At 38.6% G+C, this 23,783-nt stretch overlaps 1 protein-coding gene across 1 annotated transcript in view; it reads right to left on the bottom strand.

Annotated features, from left to right (window-relative positions):
• The window catches only part of adgra1b (adhesion G protein-coupled receptor A1b), a 148,846-nt gene that overhangs the window by 93,503 nt on the left and 31,560 nt on the right, over positions 1-23,783 (bottom strand). Inside the window, exons 6-9 of the mRNA XM_077582707.1 lie at positions 23,435-23,598; positions 13,480-13,693; positions 2,622-2,786; positions 734-953 (exon numbers count right to left, since the gene is read on the bottom strand). Of these exons, the coding sequence (XP_077438833.1) occupies positions 734-953; positions 2,622-2,786; positions 13,480-13,693; positions 23,435-23,598 (763 nt within the window). The remainder of the gene's footprint in view (positions 1-733; positions 954-2,621; positions 2,787-13,479; positions 13,694-23,434; positions 23,599-23,783) is intronic.

Below are 23,783 nucleotides of genomic sequence, written 5' to 3'. Positions count from 1 at the left end.
TATAGTTATTTCTTAATCACAAAGTGTTGGTAATAATCAAGAGCAATCCAAATTAGATTGCTTGCTTGTAAACTTGTAGGGATGCTCATTGTTCAATAGCAACTGTTTTTATTAGAAAGGTCTGATCATTTTTCAAAACCTCTCACTTTGAGATCCCAAGGTCAAATCATAATCTGGCACCAAAACGCTGTAAAATAAATAGCCTTGTGGGCTAAATGGCTCTCAAAATGTATTTGAACCTACCGGATAATACAAATGTGATGACAAATTACATAAATAAACTAAACTAAAAAAATATTAGAAACGTGGTATCAATACATGAACAGAGCTGCAGGCCAGAGATTAATTAAATTTCAATGAGCACAGAACATGGAATGCAGAAAATCTAATTATTTTACTGCAGCTACCAATTGCAAAATGTGACTGAATGTTTGGATATAGCAAGTTGAAATAAATGAAGGAATATTTGTCTATGTGTGTATATATATATATATAGTATAGCATAGCAAAGCATACCTATTCCCCAATACCAAATATTGTTTCTACGAGCTGCGAATAGTACAGAATGACTTAAAATAAAATAAAATAAAATTAAAAATAAAATAATAACAGTAAAAGCAAAACCATCTCAAACTGCACAGTTTTATTTAGAAAACCAAGTGATGGTGCTGCTACAGAACATGATTAAGAAGATGTTGCTTTATGTTGTGTTCAAATAATTTTGTATTGATACCTGGGTGAGCTCATGTAGCACACGTGTGAGTTCACTGGCATAAGGGCACTGCGTGTAATCTTCTTCAGCCCACCGTCCAGTCCGGTCGCATCGTCGCCATGCCTTCTTCTCCTTATGGCTGGAGGTCTGCGGAGCGCTGCCCGATGGGTGAGGGGCGGAGCCAAAGGTGGCGGGAGCGCAAGGTAAGAAAACCAAGATGCCTGCTAGAGTCTTTGGCCACCTGCAATTAAAATAGCAAATATTATTATATTATTATTTATAAAAAAAATAATAATAATAAAAAAAAAGAGAGAGCAATGATGATGACATGTCAAATCGGTAAAATTACCGAATGAACAATACTGAGCTCTCCAGGAAAAAAAAGAAAAAAAAGAAGCAAATATTATAACGTGTAATTGGTTGAATAAACCCGTAAAGAAGTAACCCATAGAAATGGCGAGAAACCATTGGCAGAATTAGCAGTATTGCTTGAATTAGGAGGCTATAGAGGACTATAAAGGACTGAAGAATTGGGAGATCCAACATGGTCCTTGATTTAATGCAACAGATGGTATAAATGCCATAATCCGTTATTCTAGCAAATTATAGAATTTGCATCATTTGTTTACATCTTATGTCATTACTTAGCTAATATGCACTTGAAAAGACACAGCAGTGGACTTTTGGCTCCTCCCATCAATGAGATCATCCACTATCTTCTATACTGCGTATCCTGTTCAAGGTAGCTGCAAGCGGAACATTTGGTGAAAGTGAGACCACCACACAATGGACTGGTCCCCAATCAGAAAGCACATACTGTATGGAAAGAGGCTGCCTGCAAGAAAGTCAGGTGAGTGACTGCTACATGATTTCATTGAGTTTTTACGCCGGACACCGTTGCCTGCAGAACGCTCCTGTTTATCTACTTTAGTACACGCGCCATCACTTGGCAACAAATACCGTACAATACATTACAGTAAGGTCCATGCTGCAGAAACTAGTTATCTGCTCTAAGGGTGCTCAAGCATTTCCTTGCTCTGACTCCCACTACCTGGTAATAAATTGAATTAAAATACTGTAGTCCCAAACTAAAAAGGCTCATTTTCTAGCCCATTACGCCAGCGCTCCAAGTGAGGCTGCGTCTGTGTGCTTATGCAGTAGAGGAGAGCGAAGAAGTACAGAGGCTGACAGGCAAGGATGTGGTATGTGGTGGGCGTCGCTGGTAATAGCTAGCTAGGAGAGTCATGGTGTACATTTTTTATTCAGGCAAAATAGCAGATTAACAAATCCTCCTAAAGGTCACCCAATGGGGATGTAATACTTGGGACTTCATCTTATAGCCATTGTTGAGAGTCTTCTGCCCAGAATTAGTTTTAACTGTTTAGATTTAGTCATAACTGTTTTAATTTCCTCAGTAGAGCTTGGTGAGTGTATTGAATGAGGTCTGGGGAGGGGGCCTCGTCTGTTTCCACATCAATGGGCCAGTGTCTGGGGTTGAAGTCAATGTGTATTGGATGATATGCTGTAAAAGTATAAAAAGTCTTATCTACTTGCAGCTGTCATCATGTGTATTGAACTCAGGACTGAGGGCTGTTTCCTGGGGGGGTTTCAAGATAGTATAAGAATGCTGTGAGTCCGCTGTAACTACACACTTGCGAGAGGAACTGCAGCCATTTGTCTGTAAACTTGCTTGTGTCCAGAATATTCTCTAAAATAAACCCTTCGAAGGACCTGTTCACCGATCTCCAGTCTGTATTCAGAAAATCAACATTCTCTCTACCCAAACACCAACGAACACGCAGAAGACAAAGATAGTCTTCTAACACCATATATTGTAGATATGAAGAAGAAAGCATACTGTTTACAAATATTTTCATAACATAGACAGATCAATCAAGAGACGACTCACCGGAACTCCCCCTTGTTGTTGGTGACTCGGTCAGCAGGGCAGTATGGCGCAGACATCTCCAAGACAACTATTTCCATTTGCCGAGAACTGTTGCCACGGGAACTCGTCACGAGACACTCCCAGGTGCCAGCAAGGCCCACGTCGATGTTGGCGAGGATGACCTCACTGGTGGAGGAGTACAAACAGGAGTCATGAAGCTTCATTTTATATACATTTGAGCTGAAATCTTGCACCTCCAAAATAGTCACTTTTCAGGAGGCACCCAAAAACGGCATCTTTGTTCAACCATTAACATCACATCATCAAAGAGAGCAAGCCATTTTCAACACTTTAAAATCAGTCAATTATTTGTAAAAAATAAAAATAAAAATAACACCCAGATGTGTGGACGGACCAATAGAATACGTTTTTTCAAAAATTTGAAATTTAACAAATTGTGATTTACGATGTTTTGGCACGATGCCAGTGGGAAATGGTAACTGGACTGCTTTTTCATATAGTGCTTTAACTACACCATATGGTGCCCAAAGTGCTTTACAATTGAAGCCTCACATTCACCCATTCACACACACACATTCAAACACCAGTAGTCAGCTGATGCCAAGCAGGTCGCTGCCAGGTCCGCTGGGAGCAAATTGGGGTTCAGTGTCTTGCTCAAGGACACTTCGACATGGTCACCAGGGGGTGAGGATCTAACCCACAACCTCACGGATGGGAAGCGACCACTTCTATGTTGATGTAAAAGCCGCATTGAAAGTGAGGAGGTAGCGCTTACACAAAGTTTAAATGAGATTAACCAAGGCGTTTCGGGTTAACCAAGTTTGAGCTTTTACATGATTTTTGGGTGGAGTTGGAATTTTAAGGATTAAATAAGCAAAAAGTGTAGGAAGTAAAGATTTATAAGAATGTTGTCATCAAAATCAGGATATACAGTATGTGGAGCAAGTCTGACAAACCCCAATGTTCCTCAGTTTTGTGTACTGTAGGGCATATATATACACACAAACACATTCATGCATACACATGGAGGCACACACAAACACACACACACAAACAAACTCTCCCTGTTTTACGCTCAGTCTCCTGCAGCCAGAATATACCAGTCACCCCTTCCCCCGGCGCACTGCTGCATCCAGCCAAAACAAGCCAAGCAGTGGACGCCATCCAGCTCGGCTTTTCACAATGTGATTTTCCTACATTATTAGAAAAAGGTCACCCGCACACATCAGATAATAAAACGTGAAGAAATCAGTCATTTGTGAAAAGCAAGCAAAGGCACATTTATCAAGCAGTGACCTACATACTCCGTAACACTGCGCCGTTATAGAAAAAAGACCCAGCGGACTCATAAAGAACATTTGTGCTTGCCAGCTGATGTTTTACAAATTGATTGTATAATGTTTCTTACGAGACAACAAACTTTCAATTTGTCAATCTGTCCAACAAATGATTAAAAGCTGGCCCCATTTTCATTAAATAGACTTTGTTTGTACAAAAAAAACTGGGTGACCCACAATGATTCCAATCTATAGTATGGCTGCTAGCATTGTTGTTAATAATGCTATTAATGCTATTTACCCATGTTTTATTATTCGAAAGGAAGCGATAACAAAAGTATCTTTCAAATTATTTTCAGAAAATGCATTGGAAAACTGAGCAGAGGACGTTTTGTGTGGTGTCATTTGATTCTGTGAAGGCCAAATTTCAAAGGAAGTTCAATTTCAATTCTGTTACTAAAAATCTGAAATTAAAGCCAAAAGCAGGGCTAATTCCAAGTAGGGATTTAACGATATTCAAAAGTCACAATACGATATTATCCCGACATGAACCTCACAATACGATAATTATCACGATATTATGGTGGTGTTGGCAATATATATAAAAAAAGCTCATAATACTATATATATCAATCTCTGAGTTTTCTGCTATATCTATGCCATTATGCCGCCCTCTACCATCTTGAATTACTTTGTAAAGAATGGACAGCATATGTTACTGTTGGCTCCGCAGCGTACAGTAAATGTAAATGATCCAATTTAATGTGAGGATTAGCGGTTAAGATTAATGGATGGATGGATGTTTGGGAACCAATACTTGGCCCATTTTTAAGATTGTTTGGTGATGATTTTTCAATTTTAACAGCCTTCACATTAGGGAGGAAACATCAGAAAACTAATTTTGATTTTTACTATTTTTTTTTTCTTCCTGGAGAGCTCAGTATTTTTCATTCGGTAATTTTACCGATTTAACATGTCATCATCATTGCTCTCTTTTTTTTAAATTAATTTTTATTTTGTATGTGGGTGAGAACGTGTATGTGCATGTGTGTGTGTGTGTGTGTGTGTGTGCGTGTGCGTGCGTGAGTGTATATTCATTAGTTCACCTAAAACCAATTAAAAATCCCATACCGTTCACCTAAACCGAATACTTCAGAATCCAGCTAGAGTCGTGAGGTTGTCAGGAGACCCGAGGAAGGATCAAAGAAAAGAAAGGAAAGTGAAACCCACCGGGTTACCAACCAAAGTCTTTCACGTATCCCAGAAACATCTAAATTCCAACAAATTAGGGAGACCTCAAGAGACCAAAGGAGAGACTGAGCAAAGGAAGGAAGGAAGGACAGATGAAGCAGAGTGAGATCCACAGACACCAGCCTCCACCGATTTAACGACCAGAGGAAGAAGCAGATTGTGTTTGAGTTTCGATAGATGCTCGGGTGGTGGATCGGGCATGCATGAAAATCTCCACCAAAGAGGGGAGCCGTCGACCCCTGCCAGCACAGAGCAAGCGCAACACCTCAGGGCCCCCCAGGCCACGGCAGCGCCAAGGGACAACCCCCGGGCCCCGCAGGGGCCACCGGCCGGAGAGCAAACCCAGGAGACAGGAGCGCCCCCCACCCCAACACGGCCCATGCCCCCAACTCAACGCAGCAGGACGGGGCACTGCAGGCCCGCAAGGCACCCCACCGGTCCACAGCCCCCGCTCCCCCCATGACCTTCCCGCACCCCATCCACCCCAACCCAGCCCCAGCCGCCCCCTTGATTAATTAAGTACTCTTACTTTTAAGTACATTTTTAGACATGATATTGTTACAGAATCTGAGTACTTTTCAAAGTATTCTTATCTCTAGTAACTTAGAGTTACCTGTGAGTTCAACCTCTATCTATTAATTAACATATTGTTCCATTGATATCTCTCTCTCGGTCTTAATTAGAACTGAGTGTTGTTATCTATAAAATGTACTTATAAATGTATTTCATGTATGTGCATTATATTGTGCATGGGCTTAAAATATACTGTAAGTAACCAAAATATAATACCGGAAGCCCCTCACTAATTCTAGACAACCCTGTTAATGAAAAGAAGATTAAATTTAAGGAAGACACGCATTTTGTTGAGTTTTATTAGATTAAGCAATCAACATTAAGGATTGAGCACAAAGATAAAATTATTGCAGTGTGTTGAGCAACGAAATGAAATGAAAAATCTTAAAAGGACTAAAGGGAAACCTAAAAAAGAAAAAAAAGTGGAACATTGTTTTTACAAAGCTCACATTTGAAGCCAAATCAAAAATTGACAGACTGACATGCTAAGTTGGGATGCAAAAAGCATAAAAACTTTTTAGCACCTGTAATATTTCCCAGCCAATTTCTTCCTCATTTTGCACAAAATTACAATGATTAAAAATGGAAGAGATTAAGAGGGATACATCCAAAGTATCTGCTGCAGCTTGCCACGGGGCTGTAAAATGTTTGATTAATGAAACATGAATCACAGGATGGTCCCACTGCTACTGCTAGTACAGTTAATACTGGAAGTTTGGCCTGACACCATTACTCAGCCGGAGTCTAGCCCACATCGCAGAACCATCGCGCCTCAGGGGGTCTGAGGCTGTTATGCTCACTGTGAGAAATGTAAACAAATGGTCTTAACAGAGCTGTTGCAGCAAATAATACACTGTAATTACAATGTGTGAGGAAGGAACTGAAGGCACCCAAACAATGACTAAACAAAAAACTGTTAGCATCGCACTTTAGCCTTAGTCTTTATAGCCAAAATAATACACGATGATTTGACGTTTCGTGCGGCTATTTAACCAAAAAAAACAATTGAATACATAACATGTCGAGTTCACCTTCAAAGAGGTCACTTCACTGAGGCTTTGGCATCTCTGCCTGCGCTGCTGCAACACAGTGTGCGAAATCCAGACACAGGCCTTAAGCCACGTACTAAATCTTGTGTATTCAGTCTTTCCCGTCTGATGGGACATGCGGGGCGAAGCTTAATGACTCAGAGGACATTGATCCAAGGTGACAAACCCCAACATGGGCCGCTGTGACTCATCAATTGTTCACTGTGGTTAAACAAGCATGGGAAATGACTATGTGTTAAAGAACAAGTCCTTTTAGATTGAAGTGTTGATTTTTTGACTTAATGAAGAAATGAAGTCACAGTTCTGTAACTTCCCCCACACAACAATTTAAGATGCAGCACTGAGCAAAAGGTGAAGTTAGCTTTAGACACAGCTTAATTGTTTTTGTTGGACTCCAGCTCCTTGCAGGGTTTCTGCAGATGGGAAACCTTTCAGGTGCCAAGACAAACATGACCTACATGGGCTCCACTTGGTGGAACAAATTGCATTATTTGTGTTTATTACAGGCCAACGACGACTTAATTGTTAGTAGGGCCGTCAGTGCAATGAAAAATTCACCATGTCTTGTGTAGTGCTTTTACGAATAGGACCGAGTCATCACAGTCAGGGAAAAATCGATAATTAATTTAATTGCCAACACATTTAACTGCTGAACAATTATTGTTTATATCAGCACACATACAGTTCAAAACAAATTTATTATACCACTCAGCAGGGTGCACACTCCCCATTCGTTACATCGCCAATAACAAATTGAAATAGGGAGTGGTGTGGTAAATATTTCCCATATTTGCCACCCCGGACAAGGGCCAATTCTATCAATTTTAACCCGGGTAAAGCCACGTCAAACGCCCTGGCTACTGAAAGAGGCTAATTATTTGTCCTCTTTTGCGTGTTCCAAAAATTTGAAGACAGATTTCTTAAGAAAAAACACCTTGCAAGGATGATTTATTAAACAGAGAATTCTCCGGTCACGGCAACAACACTGAACGTCACGTATGAGGTGGAATTTTCAGAGTGCCCATGTGCCCCCTCTTTTGCGTAATCCAGCTTTTAAAGAATCCAAATCAGTAGGACCACACCTATTTCTCCTCCCATCATGAATAAGTAAATATGTTATATAACAGAGTTGCAGCTGTGTTAAATCTCTAGACAAAATATACTCTCAGGGCACTTTTCCCAAAACAAAATCTAGAGTGGCCGTGAGTGATGATGCGAACAGAGTCAGTGGTGTGTGTGTGGGTGTGTGTGTGCTATTTCGAAGCAGAATATGTTCTCACGAACAGAATGTGTTTTCGCACAGAACACTGAGAAACACACTGACACTGACGAAAACAAGGTTAAGGTCAAATCATACTGAGTTCAACACTATTTCACCTACTCTACATCTATAAAACATTTCAACATGGTTAATATATGAAATAAAGAATTAAAAATGTTAATAATGTCTAACACTACGAAGCACAGATGTCAGCATGCAAATAACGCAAATAATCCCACAATTCTCCTCGCGGCCAACGATGTATATGATTGGTCATAGTATAAATCCAATATTGCTTATCAAATAAAGTTTAAAAACAATAATGAAATACTGCTTATAAATGATGCAATAATTCCAAGCAACAGTGTGGCACCATGGTAACAAGCAGAGGTGGTCAATTTACATAATTTTGTTGGTCCGTCATTTGTCAGCGCTCTGTGCACCCTTCCACCACCTTTTTTTTGTCATCACTATTTTAGGACCGACACACAGAGGTGGGCATTCCATCAGTCCATCAATCATCAATAAAACGGGTGTCCGTCAGTGGGAGGTCCATCAGTACTAGACCGGATTAGTGACGATTACACTGACGAAAGTAAACCCACTTCTTAGTCCGCCATTTTTTTTTTTTTTTTTTGTCATTCGTCAACAAAATGTGCGTCCGTTGGTACTTGGCCGTTTGTGACAATTACACTGGCGACAAAAACCCACTTCCATCAGTGCTTAGTTGTCATCGGCACACATTTGCCCCTCATAAACTCAACCCAAATGTACATAACAAAACATAAGCCCACAATACACAGTGATTGACATCACTGTGATAGTAGAATAGCATATTAGAATAATGCAGCAATCATTGCATATCGTTATTGTTATATCCAAAGAATTGCATGTGGCAAATATGTTTACACCTACCATTACAATAGTAAATATCATGTCTGTATACAGTACATTTGTAATACTAGTAAAAAAATATATTTTGTCACGATGCGAGGCAGCGTTGAGTTTTCCGTACACACTTCCTGGTTTGAACTCGGAAAAGTCCGACCATCCTCGAATGCAGCATAAATACACACAAATTGACGAGACAATGAGAGACACCTGGACAAGACACACATGGCTGAGGGAGCTGATTGTGGTCAACACTGGGATGGCAAGCACAGGTGAACATGACAAAACTTAATGAGACAGACAATGACAACAAGACAACTAAAATCCAACTAAAACCAAACCAACAAAACAGACCACAACAAATTTAACAAATATGATTCAGTTAAGGCAGTGTTTCTCAAACTTTTTACAGCAGGTCTCACCTAAAAAAAAAATCTCTGAAAACCCCCTGAAATAGCGAGGTACAACCCAAGATAAACCCCGTAATGTATGAATTATTCTTCTTCTTTTTCTTTGGGCTTTTCCTATAGTGAATTCGTGATAAGTGAACCGCAAAGTAGAAAGCGACATGTAATGCACTACATTATTTATTAAGATATCAAATAACAGTAAATCCTTAAGCAGACTGAAAACAGGGTCTAAAAGGTGAAAGCAGTTTAAAATTCCTCATTCCTGTTGTAATTGTTAAAATGTTGATGGTTAACTGAAATCAAAAGCACATATCATTGGGTGGTCTTCATCTTGTTTATGACAGAGACAGACAAATGTCTCAGTCAGAATTCTTGGCCGTGGGCACAAGGCTGAGGAGATTCCTAGTACAATGACGAGGCAGGTCAGAGGCCAAATGAGTCGGCAACGAAAAATCAATCCAGAGAGAAGTGTTGGAAAGTCTTGCTTGGACACATATCAAAACAATTTGGCGATAAGTGAGTCATGGCTATCGCTATGGCAGAATGTGACGCTGATAATCGGGCATGATCGTGACTGGCAACCATCATCAAATTTTACTTTTACAAGGTGGAGCAAAGAACTGGAAGCAATTAAACACAAAATGAAGATTTAATAAATATAATATATAAATATAATATTATATATATATATATATATATATATATATATATATATATATATGTATAATTTATTTTTTTCTTCTGCTTCTTCTTTTTAACTGGACACCGGCTGGGATGATCGGCTTCTGATTCCCGACTTGGCTTGTTGCGTTCTCGTCGCCTTCCTTTTCAGGAAAGCAGCCAAATGAGTTTTACCTGCGCTGTGGGATGAAAAGCTTTCAAAGCTGGCAAGCTTCCACCATGTGTGTCATCCCACCTTATTTGTCAAAGCATTGCGGCAGCTTGTGACAAGTTGGAGGCATGTTTGGCACATAAACTTTCTCAATTGTCTGCCTGTGTTGACAAGATCGTAAATAAAATATCAGCAATATCAAAAGATGTCATTTCAAAAGAATGATTTGTGATGTACTGATTTCCTGCCACTGTGCTGTACAAGTTGGGAGCACATTATATAACAGTGATGATTTTGATCCAAAAATTTATTTTAGTTTTAGTTATAGTCTTTTGACTAAAATACATTTTTAGATATAATTTAGTCATCTGATTGTAATTATCTGTTTTAATCCCATTTTAGTCGACGAAAATAATGAGCAGTTTTAGTCGACTAAATTGAAAATTCAATTAAAAAAATAGATTAATCTTACAGCTGCACAATGAATGCAAACATGTTTGAACATTAAATAAAGTGCAGTGAACAGTTTCTGAGTCGTTCTTTTCTCCCAACCGTTTCATTCCTTCTTCCGATTGGATTTTGTGAATTTTCGGCACTGTGTTGTTTTTATTTTAGTCATTGACGAAATTGTCAGTCAGTCGTAGCTATCGTCATCGTCTGAATGAATGGCTTCTATTTTAGTTTTTGTTTCATTTTCGTGTGGAATTTTTTTTCGTGATGAATAATATGACGAAAACATTTTGTCTACGAAATTATCACTGCTGTATAATACAGTGGACCCTTGAGTTACAAATAGCCTTTTTTAAAAATATTTTTCAAGTTACGTACAAGAAAAGTTGTCTAGTCGCGTATGTTTCGTTATGTCTCAGCTGGCACTGTGCGTAACTGATTGGGATAGCTCTGCTGGTTTTTTTTCCTCATATTTTTTTTACCCTTAATTATACCTCAGAATGACTTAAAGTTTACAATTGGCTGTAAACACCCCAAACCCCACATATAAGTCAATGTCTCCTCCGCGGCAGCTAATAGAAAGCTAACATGTAAGCAGCTGGAAGTCCCGCTTATACACACAGATGCTTCTTCCAATCACATTTATCACAAAAACATTCAACTTTGTGTATGATACATACACTATTTATTGTATTGGAATGTCAAATATAAAATATTTGACATTTAGCATGAACAATCTATTTTTACAAACACATGTCTGAAATCCTGAAATAATTGTTGGAAAATGTAGAAAGTAAGCATGTAATTTAAATGCACAACATGTACAAAGTGTTATTTAGTTGTGAAGTCGTGTTTTCACTACACTGCATCTTGTTTAATTAAATCTTCATCACCACATATAATAGTCATTTATCATGTTGACTGCTATTGATCAGTTAAGTCATATTTTACATCACTGCAAGATTTGTAATGTAAATGCTCAAGACCAAGCTGTGAATTTTGAGCTAGCACAGTATAATATACTATAAAATACTGTATTACTAACAAAATAAATATAATAATGATTAAAAGTAATAATAATATAACATACTTTTTTATATTACAAAAGTACTACTGAAACTATTCTATTGATTCTGGAAGGGAAATTGTGCACCTTTCAAATAGACGGAGCAAATAATTAGCTGCCATCGATGTTGCCAAACAAACCATAAAGCATTGACATCATTTTAATGCTCAATAACACCTGTGTCAGCAGCCCGTCAATATTTCTTTTAGAAGCGGAATTGGTTGTAGGCTAGAGTAATATCTTTATTTTTTTAAGAAAAAGCAAGTGTGTCAGGTTTCCACTTTAGTTTAGTGCAACAATTATGTTTCGGCATCTGTTACTCTTAGCGTGTGATCAGCAAGAGCTGCGGGACGGGCTGCAAGGCCAAGCTCTCCCGGGACAGGCTGCAGATTGCTCAGGGATGTTGGCCCGCTGCCAAGTCAATTCTTTCCTGTCCTTTCAGATCCTTATCAAGGGCGCCAATAACTAAAGTTAAATCCCAGCTACTTTAGACGATTGAGAGATATAGAAGGAAGGTTGGGATGTGTGTGTCAGGTGGTCTTTACATACATTATTTGTGTGTGAGCTGCAAGGTGAAATCAGTTTGACTATTTGTACTGATGTGTTTTTTAATTCTAAATTGGGTGGCTTAAGTGGATCAATCAACTCATTATACCTTGCTACTCATTGTTGCAATCCAAGAGAAACATAGACGACTCATGAACGTCACGTCATCATAGAGAGCTGTTAACACTGTTAGTTTACAGTATGTCTTGCAGTGGACTCTACTTATGCTGATGTAATGAGTAAATGGGAACTGTCAAAAGCAACATTTGCAAACATGAAGGGCTCTATTTTGCACCAAATTGACATTCCGCCCAGTGCATCTTATGCCGCATTCACACTGCAGGCAAATGAGACCCAATTTGTTTGTTTTTTTGGCCCATATATATCTTGTATCTGATTTTTATGACAATCTTTTTTTCTTTTTTTTTCTGGAGAGCTCAGTATTGTTCATTCGGTAATTTTACCGATTTGACATGTCATCATCATTGCTCTCTTTTTCTTTTTCTTTTTGTATGTGGGTGAGAATGTGTATGTGCGTGTGAGTGTGTGTGTCTTCATTAGTTCACCTAAAACCTATTAAAAAATCCCATACCGTCCACCTAAACCGAACACTTCCAGCCAGAGTCGTGAGGCCGTCAGGAGACCCGAGGAAGGACCAAAGAAAATGACAATCTGACAATCTTAATGATTCAATTTTGTTGTTTTGTTTTTTTCAAATCCGACCTGGATCACCTTCATATGTAGCCCTAGATCGGACATGTCGGATTTTTTTGCACTGCGATTTCTGGCTGAATCGGGTGTGTCGAACTCATATTAGCTCAGGAGTCACACGGAGGAAAATATATTACCAAGTCGATAAAATCATGGTATATATATATATATACCTTAAAAAACAATTGGCGTCAATTATACGCAATTTTTTTGCTATTTGCGCAACAGCACAGATGAGCTTCCTAACAAAATAAATGTACTCGTAAAACTTGCATTGTTGCCTGCAAAATAAATAGATTGTCATATACTGTATATGCATGATATACTGCACATACCGTTTTCTTTTCAGTTTTTGAAATCAATACAGGCGTACGATCTAATACTTATCAATCCTTAGCACTTCTTTTATTTTGTATTTAAATGTACAAATTAATCTGCTTGTGCGAAACGTCCAAGTCTAACTGTCCATTATTACAGCTAATCAACTCTCATCCATCAACATTTTTCTCCTCTCCTAAATCATCCACTATGTTGCTTGTACCTGGTAAGCAGACAACAGTCATGAAGCACGGTTTCCTCCACATAAACACCTCGGTCCTCTTGCGTGGGCACAGTGTGGCCGTTGTGATGCCACTGCAGCTCAACCGAAGGGTCCAAGTAAGTGACGGTGCATTGAAGAGGCAGACGGTCTCCCTGGAAAACCAGCTGCCTCTGGGAAGGGATCAAATGAAAGAGGGGCATCTCCAGAGCTCCATCTAGGAAATGAAGAGAGGATAAAACCGCAAAGTCAGCATATCAAGCATCCCCCCCTTTCCCCAATCGCTGACGCGTTAAAAGGTAGCGCGTGAGCTCAAGGGTTAAGTTCTGCATCCTTGTGATGGAATGAAAATGAAGACTTGTTCTGGAGAATGTTTCTGTCTTGTCTGCGGATTTAACATCTACAAACGCAGCATCACAAGCAGAATTGTAATTCATTGTTCTTTCACGCCTTCCATAAACAATGTCAGCATGCGCACCAAATGGCATTGTACGCAAACATATTCGGTCAATGTCACACTCATCCCCCATCATCCCCCCCCCCCCCCCATCAGAAAAGCAGCTGACAAAAGGAGAGCAGCCTTGAACACTCCTCTGGACTCTCCTTGACTCGCTGCATGTGCATCACAATGGAAGGCCGGCGCAATGGCAGTTATTGGATTATTTAGTATCATGGAAGCACACTCCCTTTTTTGTCAGTGAATAAGGATTAGAAGTCAAACTGTGTACAGGCATGTGTCTGATTTTTACAAAAAATCCTCCAGAATTTGCACATGCAGCACATATCGTATGCATGATATTGAACTCATGTACGAGTTGCTGTGTTCTGAGACCACCGACTGTCCATTTTTATTTATGAAGCAGGATTAGCCTCGAGCCTTGCAAGCAAATTGTACCACCTTGGGAATTATTTCCGAGGGTGTTCAATACAAGGCTAGACGTTTCTTTGGACATGCTCCAAAGAGCAGCACAATCTTTGCCTCCGCTTGTATGCAATCAATTTAGGCTGTTGCTGCCATTTGACAGGCAATTTGACGTATGCGTCATGAAAGTCTTCCATACCTCAAAATACTAGTTTAAAACCCTGGAGAACCCACGGGGTCAAATTTGGCCCCTGTAAATTCTGCTACTCAAATAACAAAGACCTTTATTTTTTTTTCCAGCAGTGATTTTGTCCCTGTGTTCTTGTTTCCATTGGCCAAAGTGTGTTTGTACATTCAAAATCCAGTTCTAAAATGCAACAAATAAAACTAAAAAATTATATTGTTCAATATAGCTGCGTATTTGATTGATTATTTTCTTAAATTGTAAATAGTTTACTGACAGTTTTTGTTATTCAGATTTTTCGAAATGATACCCCTAAATCCCAAAAGGGTCAAATTTCGCCCTAATCCTAAATTAGGGAATAAAGGGTTAAAATTGAAAAAACATATATTTTGGTGTTCAGTGAATTTATAGCAGTCATTTAATGTATAATTCATAATTTTCCAAAGAAGAAAGGGGTTATTGGGTTCTCCAGAGTTAAAAAGAGACATACAGAAGGGTTGACGTCATCACCTGAATATACGCAGCTGTATTTAGCGAAACTATTTGGCTATTGTACTTTGTAGAATAATAGTACAGTATATGGCATATGGTATATAGGGACATTCATAAAGTGTGAAGGAATGTATGTCCATTCATCCAGAAATTTCATTCTGTTGCCATGTTCTATTGTCCACAGCTTGGACTTCCCGCTCGTGACAGACTGCAATGTTTTGAGCCACAATGTACTTGTATTTGTGCGGTGGACGCTGCTGGAGCAAAACACAATTATTGGTTGCAAGCGAGGTAGTGTCGAGGAGAGACAAAGACACATAAATAAAAAAACAAATAGTGCATATTGCTGCTTGCGGGTGCATAAACGTATATCATCCGTATGTTTTTGTCTTTTGACTGAACTTTGTTATGATACAGCAGCAACTAAACGGTCCCCTCGGGAGCATGATTAATTATATTGTTTATACTACATTTAGAAATTAAAAGTCTGCAGTAATAGTCAAAACTATTCACTCTTTTTTTATCACACTGTTGCAGAGAAGTGCTCAACTTTGCATGCTGATTTTTCTTTAATTATGTTTAGCTGTATACATGATATATATACTGCAGATCCAACTGTATTATATCTGCTTATCCTCTTCAGGGTGGGGATGTTCAATGCCACTTTTTTTCAGACCAACAAGTAAGAATACTCAACTTGAGTAGTAACCGATATTGATACTAAGTACCAATACTATGAGTATTTTTGATACATACAATTTCCCCCAAAAAACAATGATACTTAAAAAAAAAAAAAGACCTATGAATCCCAATAACGCATTTTCCATTAAAATTGCATGATATTAATGGCAAATTTCTATTCTTCTCAGTTTCTGATCATAAAACGGTGACAAGAGGGTGGCCAATGCTGTTATTGGTCACCGTCGCAAGTACGACACCTTGAAATAAGGCCTGCTAGTGGCCCGATACCATACCTGGAATATTATTCGCCCATCCCTACAGTATCTCTTTCAAGCTTGAGGCCTGGGGAACTTGATGTTTGAGGTTTGTGGAATTCCAAAATATTTGTAGCTGTCCTGCACATCTGTACGGAATGTGTGAGGAAGATGAAGTCCTCTGAGAGAATCCATGCAAGCATGGGGGATAACTTGTAAAGCTGTGATTCAAACCACAAAGGTCAGAAGCTGCAGTAATATTTTTCATGATGGTAATTTGTACTTTTCCAACTTACAACCTCATGGGCTTTCATTATTTGAGGTTCTACTCTGATGTGAATTTAATTCCTAGAAGGTGTTTTCTTTAAGCACACATTTGAAATAACAACAACCAGTGTATATAAAAGAAATTGATCTTGTGCTTATTTACACATCCATCCATCATCTGAACTGCTGTGATACCATTTTAGTATTTATTTTTGCATGGTTCTGCAAACAACAGTACAGTACCTGATGAGCCATTCACATGTTCAGAATGTTTCCCGCCCCTTTGGTCTAAGCTCTCGTACTCTAAATAGTAATGCTTGAACAAGAAAGGATTCTGACATCACTCTTAACAGCTTTTTTATTATTAATTAAAAAAAATACACTATTATTAATATTATTATTATTATTATTATTAAAGCACAAGTAATGACCTTGATGATCTGACCTATGATGCATGCAGTAGCAGGAGTGAAACTTTATACAGTAGAGGATTTTTTTCACAATGTCGGTGGTTGGTAACAGACAATTTCCCCAGCACTTGATAAAAAAAGTACAACTTATCCCATAAGGCCACGCTTCTGCAGAGCGAGACTTGGCTCATAACACATGGGACCTGTGGGATAGATATGGGAATATTACCATGAACTGCGAGGCTGCCAGCCAGCCTTGTGTGCGGAGCAACGGTGTGAAATGACATCTTGAATTTATCATCTTTCAGACACAACCACTTCACTAGTTTTGCTTGTCTAATATACTGTACATTGACATATATCTTTACATCACTACAAGACGCAAATAAATGAATGAAACATACGGTGGACATAAAAAGTCTACAAACCCCTGTTTAAATACCTATAACTTCTACAACACCACTGAAAACAATATCTACTTTTAGAGTGGAAGTAAAAAATAAACAACTGAGATAAGTGTGCACAGCCTCAAAACCGGGTTAGTATTAACAAATAACATTTACACTCACATAAAATGGAAGTCAGCACGCACCTGCTATCATTTAAAGTGCCCGCGATTAACCTCAAATAATGTTCATCTGTTCCGTTAAGCTTTTCCTGTCATTTTTGTAATCATGTCTGACAGCAGAAGTAACGGCCCGCAGAGAGCCTCCACAGCATCAGAGGGAATCTAGCGTTCTGTTCTAAGAAAAGCGTACAAAGTCATTTCCGAGGCATCAAATGCAACACAGTGAAGACTGACATTATCAAGTGGAGAAAATGTGGCCGAACAGTGAGTTGGACAATCCCTCCAAAACGGATGGCAAAAAAAATGTGTTGAAAACTTTTCTAAGAACCTTGAGCGACGCAAACACTGAAGGAACTGCAAGCATTTCTGTCAAATGATTAAAAAATATACAGACGCTCCCCAACTTACGAACGAGTTACGTTCCGAGCGATCGTTCGTAAGGTGAATTAGTTCGTAAGTTGCTTCAGTGCTATATTTTGTATTATAATTTATGTTTAAAGCCTATATAAGTATATTGAAGGTTTATATAAGTATGTTTAAGGCTTGTACAAGTAACCTGCATTAGTTTGTACTGAAAAAAACTTTTAATAAAATGGAGAGAATACGTACAGTACTGTATGTTAGAGAGGGAGCGAGAGACACTTAATGGAAGAACACTTAGGAAGAAGTTGAGGGTCGAGGAGAAGAAGATGAGGGTTGATGAGTATCTTCCTTGGAGGATTTACTAGAAACTGGCCGAAAGAAGCGATCCAACGACGATTGCACAGTTTCCTTCTTTTTTTCATCATAAATGATGCGGTAGCACTGTATGGCATCATTCAATTGATTTGCAACCTTTGTGCAACGTTCAATATTTGGGTCTTGCTGCTCGAGGAGAGTGCGATGGCTTTATCTATGAGCGAAAACACTCGGAAAAAGGCGCGCAATACAAAATCTAACTTACAGCATCTCTTTCCGGACATTTTCCGACACACGCGCAGACATGTTCGTATGTACCGTTGTTTGTAACTCGAATGTTCGTAAGTAGGGGAGCGTCTGTATATATTTTTTTAGCAGAGTTTAGTCTTTTTCATACTGCATGTCTGTATGAGTCTGAAACACAGAAACATCTTATAAAGAAAAACATTCAAGCCTGGGGGGAAAAATATCACTTTAATTAAATCTCCCAACTGCATGGTTTATGTTCCGATAAAACCATGTTGAACTTTTTGGTAATAAGACCAAAAGGGAAATTGGCATAAATACAACAAACATTGCTCCATTAGCATTAGGAAAGTATCCATAGTGCTTCATATAACACCCTATAATGTAATAATTTCCTGAAAATGTAATAACAATCAATTAACGCAATCAAAAATGCAATAAAACCCAATACTGTAATCATTTCACCAATAATAAAATAAAAAATAATTTTCAAGAAATGATGACGGTACATTTTAGGGTGCCACATGTTGTGTTACTATAAAAACACTAAAACTCTAAAATAACAGTCATCTTAACACTTCTTTCATTGTTTAACAATAACATTATTGAATAAAAAAAGAACATATACATTTAACTATAACAATTATCAATCACAGAAGTCTCTACTTACTTACTTTGAATAACTCTCTACATTTAACACTAAATAAATCAACTCTGTCAAATAACTCCAACACTGACCTCCTTTTAAATCAGACGGTCTTAAAATGAATTATAAACACTTTTGGGGTTGAAATCTACTTTGAAACATTTAAGGTGCATCAACAAAGTATTGAGTAAAGACTGAGAATACTTATGTACTGTACATGTTATGCCATCTTTTTTATTATTATTATTAACTTTCAAAATGTTAAAAACCTGAGAAAAAACAAATTCCATTTTCGGATGAGGTTGTAAAAAGTACACTGTGAATACTTGTTTTTTTTATTATTATTTTTTTTCCTACCTAAAACCTATTAAAAAAATCCCATACCGTTCACCTAAACCGAACACTGTGAATACTTGTTGAATGCACCGTCCCTACAATGAAGCATGGCGGTGGCATCATCCAGCTTTGGGACTGTTTTGTCACAGTTGGACAAAACGGCTTTTCCACTTTCGTTTGATGTACCATTTTTCTGTCTCTTATCTGTTATACATTACTAGGATGTATAATAACTGCTACAAATAGCATTACTGTTGGCATTACCAACAGGCCGCATTGGAAACAGTAAGTGGCCAATATAAGAACTGTGACAGTTTGGCCTAAAAACACAGATGAGGTGCTACTGGAGTGTTGTTAAACCTTTTTTTTTTAAAGGATGTATTTTATTAGTCATATTAGTAGTAGTATAGCAATAGTAGTAGTTAATGGCTGTAACATCACTAAACAGGGATGTGATTTGACCAAAGTGAAATTATCTGAAAATTTAGCCGGGGGTCTGGGGGCCGCTGGCACCCAGCTAGGTCCAGGGCAGTGCCCAGTGGGGGGGGGGGGGGGGGGGGGGATGAAGAAATAATTATATCATGACCAAATGAAAAGTAACTTATATTAGAGCATACCACAAATGTCTTTGTTATAGCAGAAGATGTTATCTGTCGGAGTCATGTGCATACACAATGAACTACTACTAAAAAAATAAAAATAAAAAAATTAAAAAATTGATTTTTTTTTTGGGGGGGGGGAGATAAAAAAAAACGGAATTCCGCAAATTAGCGGAAAAATCACATCCCTGACTAAAGGGAGGGTGGCCTGGCTCAGTGGTAGAGTGGTCATCTCCTAACCCGCTGTGGGTTCGATCCTCAACCCTTGTGACCCAGTCAAAGTGTCCTTGAGCAATTCCCTGAACCCTGATTTTCTCCCAGTGGACATGACAGCAACATCCCACTTGTCTATAAATATGTGTGTGAATGGGTGAACGTGAGACTTTGTAAAGTGCTCTGGGAAAATGTGGTCCATTTATCATTCAAATGCTACCGCAGCTATAGCCGACGGGCGCGTTTACACTACAACCAGATACCTTTTATATTCCTACCTATCCGCAATCGTAAAATGCCTGATTCTGATTTGAGAGTATCTGATTAAATTAAATTTCTTCTCTTATTGCAGCGTGACACATATCCAAATTATGTAACTTGAAAGCAAAAAAATCCTGATAGTATCACTTGAACCGTACAGTGTAAATTTCCATCCCAAGATGAGGAGAGGACACATTTATACAGTTTTATATTTATAACCATTAGTAAGAGGGCAAACATAAGGCTGATGTGATGAAGATGTGTTTGAAATATCTGCTCTGAAATGTGAAGCCTTTTGAAAATCACTACTAAATACACCACACACACTGCTGAGTAACCAAGCTAGGTATTAAGGAGGCAAAGATATCCGAACATTGCAAAACTAGAAAAGTCTTATGGTAACCCCATAATGGATTCTTTCATCAGTGGCTCTTTGACTGGTAACTGAACAGAATTATCCTGTAATTGCTTTGGATTGTGAGTACAAATTCAACATGCGATCTCAGAACGATGCATAACGACAGATAATGCCATTCAACTTTTCAAGAAAAAAATCTTACATCGGGAATGCCTATAATGCCCTTCTTTCATCAAGTACACGCGTATGAAATAACACAGAACCATAGCCAACAAATAACCAATGATGTTCTCATTCCAAAGCAATATCCCCTGGCGGAAGCAGATGTAGGGAGAAGAGAAAGATGAATCTATCATATGAGACACAATTCCCCTGTGGACTGCAGCATGACGCAATGGAGGGGAGACAAAAAGAGAGGAAAGGCAAGATTGTTCGTCTATTACTATAAATTAAGTTTTTTTCTTCTTCTTTTTTTAAACCTGAGGTTTAAAGAAGTTATTTTTACTGCAGCCAGGGAATCATGGTACCTGATTTAAACTAGCAACCCCTCAAATGTAATCTTTTTGCTAAAAGAAAAATGGTAGAGAGTAGAGCAAACATGTCACAAATGCCTTTTTCAACAAGAGTGCCCAAGGGTTTCTCTCTGGAAGACTGCCACTAAATAATTGGCTTTGCCAAACAGCTCACTGCAGGTGGAGTGATAGCAAGGGAACGCTAATATCAAAATCAATTGAATTAACTCAAGATGTGCTCGTTGTTCTAACGTTTGAAAATGTAGCGCTAGTTAAATTAGACTTTTTTTTTCAAGTGGGGGCTACTGTTCCCCTTTTTATCTTGATGTAATTAATGTCGTACTGTGAGTCTTGCGTTTCCTCCTTCCAGCTTATGACCTCTACCACAGGCACCGAACTCTGAAAATTCTGTGCAGTATTTTAGCTGTTCCTAGGACTCTTCTGCCCAATGTGTTGGACCCATTCACCAATTTTGGTAATCTCAACTTGGCTGCATTTGAAATCCTCCCCAGTGTGGCAGACCATGACCTCTATCGATTTTGTGCTTAGAACCTGTTCATGTGCCGCCATGGTGAGTACCACTGTGGTCACATTTAGACCAGCCATTGGAAAGATTTCTTAATATCAGCCACTTATTAATACCATTGTTGATACAAGTCATATTTGGGCATGTCACTTCACAATCATAAAAATCATGACCCAGTCTGGCACCAATAAAATTCCCCATTGTGTATACTAGGGGTGGACATCTTTGAATGTCTCACGATTCGATTCCAATATTTGGGTCTGCCATTCGATTCAGAATCAAGTTTCGATTAAGAAAGATTTTTGATTCTAAATTATTTGGTTGACAATGATTTTTGCTTCAATCTATAGATGTGCAAGGAATTGTAATGATCTACTCCAGTCTGACTCGCTAATGCTAATTAGCGCGCTACTCGCGGCACTTTTATCACTCAAAAGAACGGCGCCACGCTGAAAAAACAACAACTTTTATTGGAATAACTTGATTGTGACCTTTTCCTTCTACTCTCTAATGTGGCTACAACTTAACAGTGTATTAGACCGCGTAAAACCACACTGCCCCTCAGTGGCCAAACTGGGTACAACATGAACAGTGCTCCAAATAAAGGCACACGCAGGCAAAGGCAAGAGAGTATAAAATAATTTAAATAAAATCGATTTTGGGACATTTAAAATCGATTCTGAATCGTACTAAATGAGATTTTTTTTTTTCCACACCCCTAGTGTATACATCCATGTAGTCCAAACATCATCATGACATCACATGCACGAGCTATCAACAAAGGACGTAAAATTAACTAGTTCATTATTTTTTTGCTGGCAGACTTTTGGAGATGTATTCAAAAAGAGTAACCATTTTAAGCTGAGAAGAACAAGAAGATATGTGAAGTAGAGTGACCCACATTCAATGCTGTAGCTGACTCTACTGTGTCACAATGGAATGTCCAGCCATGCAAGTCAGAGATGATGTGACATTAAGCCAGGAGTTGAGCAGGCAGATGGCAGAGCAGAAGGAGCAGCGGGTGAAGATTGTCAGGCTGAAGACATGAAGAAGGCCAGGCAGCAGGGTTGGATGGTGACCTTACCAAATGCTCAGCTCCTCTATGCGTTGGTAAATGTTGTCAAATGTAGAGGGCTTTATTCATGTTGTATTTTACGGGAGAAATTTTCTTTTTACGCTTAGTTAAAAAAAAAAAAAGTCAACTTTTGTTTTTCTGGTTTAATGTTTTGCTACACTAGTTAAATTGTATTATTTATTTATTGTAATTTGAAGTTTAACTATTTTTACACTTGTATGGCTATTACAATTGTTAAAATGTACTTTAAAGGGGAAGTCAACCCCTCCCAAAAAAAATCTTGACAACAATATGTTATATGTTACCTCACTAGTCTAAACATGACATTCTGATTAATATTACATTTGTGGAAAATGAGTTTTGAAGCAAAATCCAGCCGTTTTTGTCCATCTCACCCGTTTTCGGAAGCTGAGCTGTGATTGGTCGTTGCCTGAGCCCTGCGCAACAGTGATGTCATCTTCAGTCGACAGCAAGTGGCAAAATGGCCGCCCATAAAGTGGATGAAAATGGCTGTATTTTACTTCAGAACTCCTATTCCACAAATGTTATATTAACCAGAATGTCATGTTCAGACTAGTGAGGTCACATCTAACATATTGTCAAGAAATGTTTAAGGTTGACTTCCACTTTAAAGCATTGCTTCAGGAAGGTTTAATGATGGCGACAATTTGACTCTGGAACAACTCAAACTAGCTTTCAACCAGCATCCCCGTTTCCGCAAAGTTTGCAGAAATCCTGTAAAATGTCTGTATGCCTGCATATTGCACACCATGAGCCTGGAGGCGCTTACCACATGTGAGCTGTTGTCCTCGGAGATTGCGGAACTCCAGACCATGAAGGTGGGTGGGAAACATGCAGACAGTGTCGTTGCCGATCCTCACTGAGTTGCTTCGAGCCCACAAGAGAAGCCACTTCAGCTGACAGTCACAGAATAAAGTTTCTGTACTGAAGTGTCTGGTGAGAACAGAAATGTGTATATATGAAACACTGCAAAATAAAATGATATATATATAGATTGGGAGTATTTTCCTTTAAATATTCAGGGCTCCTCTGTTTGTAATGAGAATAATGTTGCCCAGTGGACTTGTGTCATGTTGGTACTTAAACTGCATACTAAATGAGATGAGATCAAATCAGCA

This window comes from Vanacampus margaritifer, chromosome 12, assembly GCF_051991255.1.
Source record: "Vanacampus margaritifer isolate UIUO_Vmar chromosome 12, RoL_Vmar_1.0, whole genome shotgun sequence".
NCBI lineage: Eukaryota > Metazoa > Chordata > Actinopteri > Syngnathiformes > Syngnathidae > Vanacampus > Vanacampus margaritifer.
Note: the sequence above shows the minus strand (reverse complement) of the source record. Positions and strands in the feature narration are given on the sequence as shown.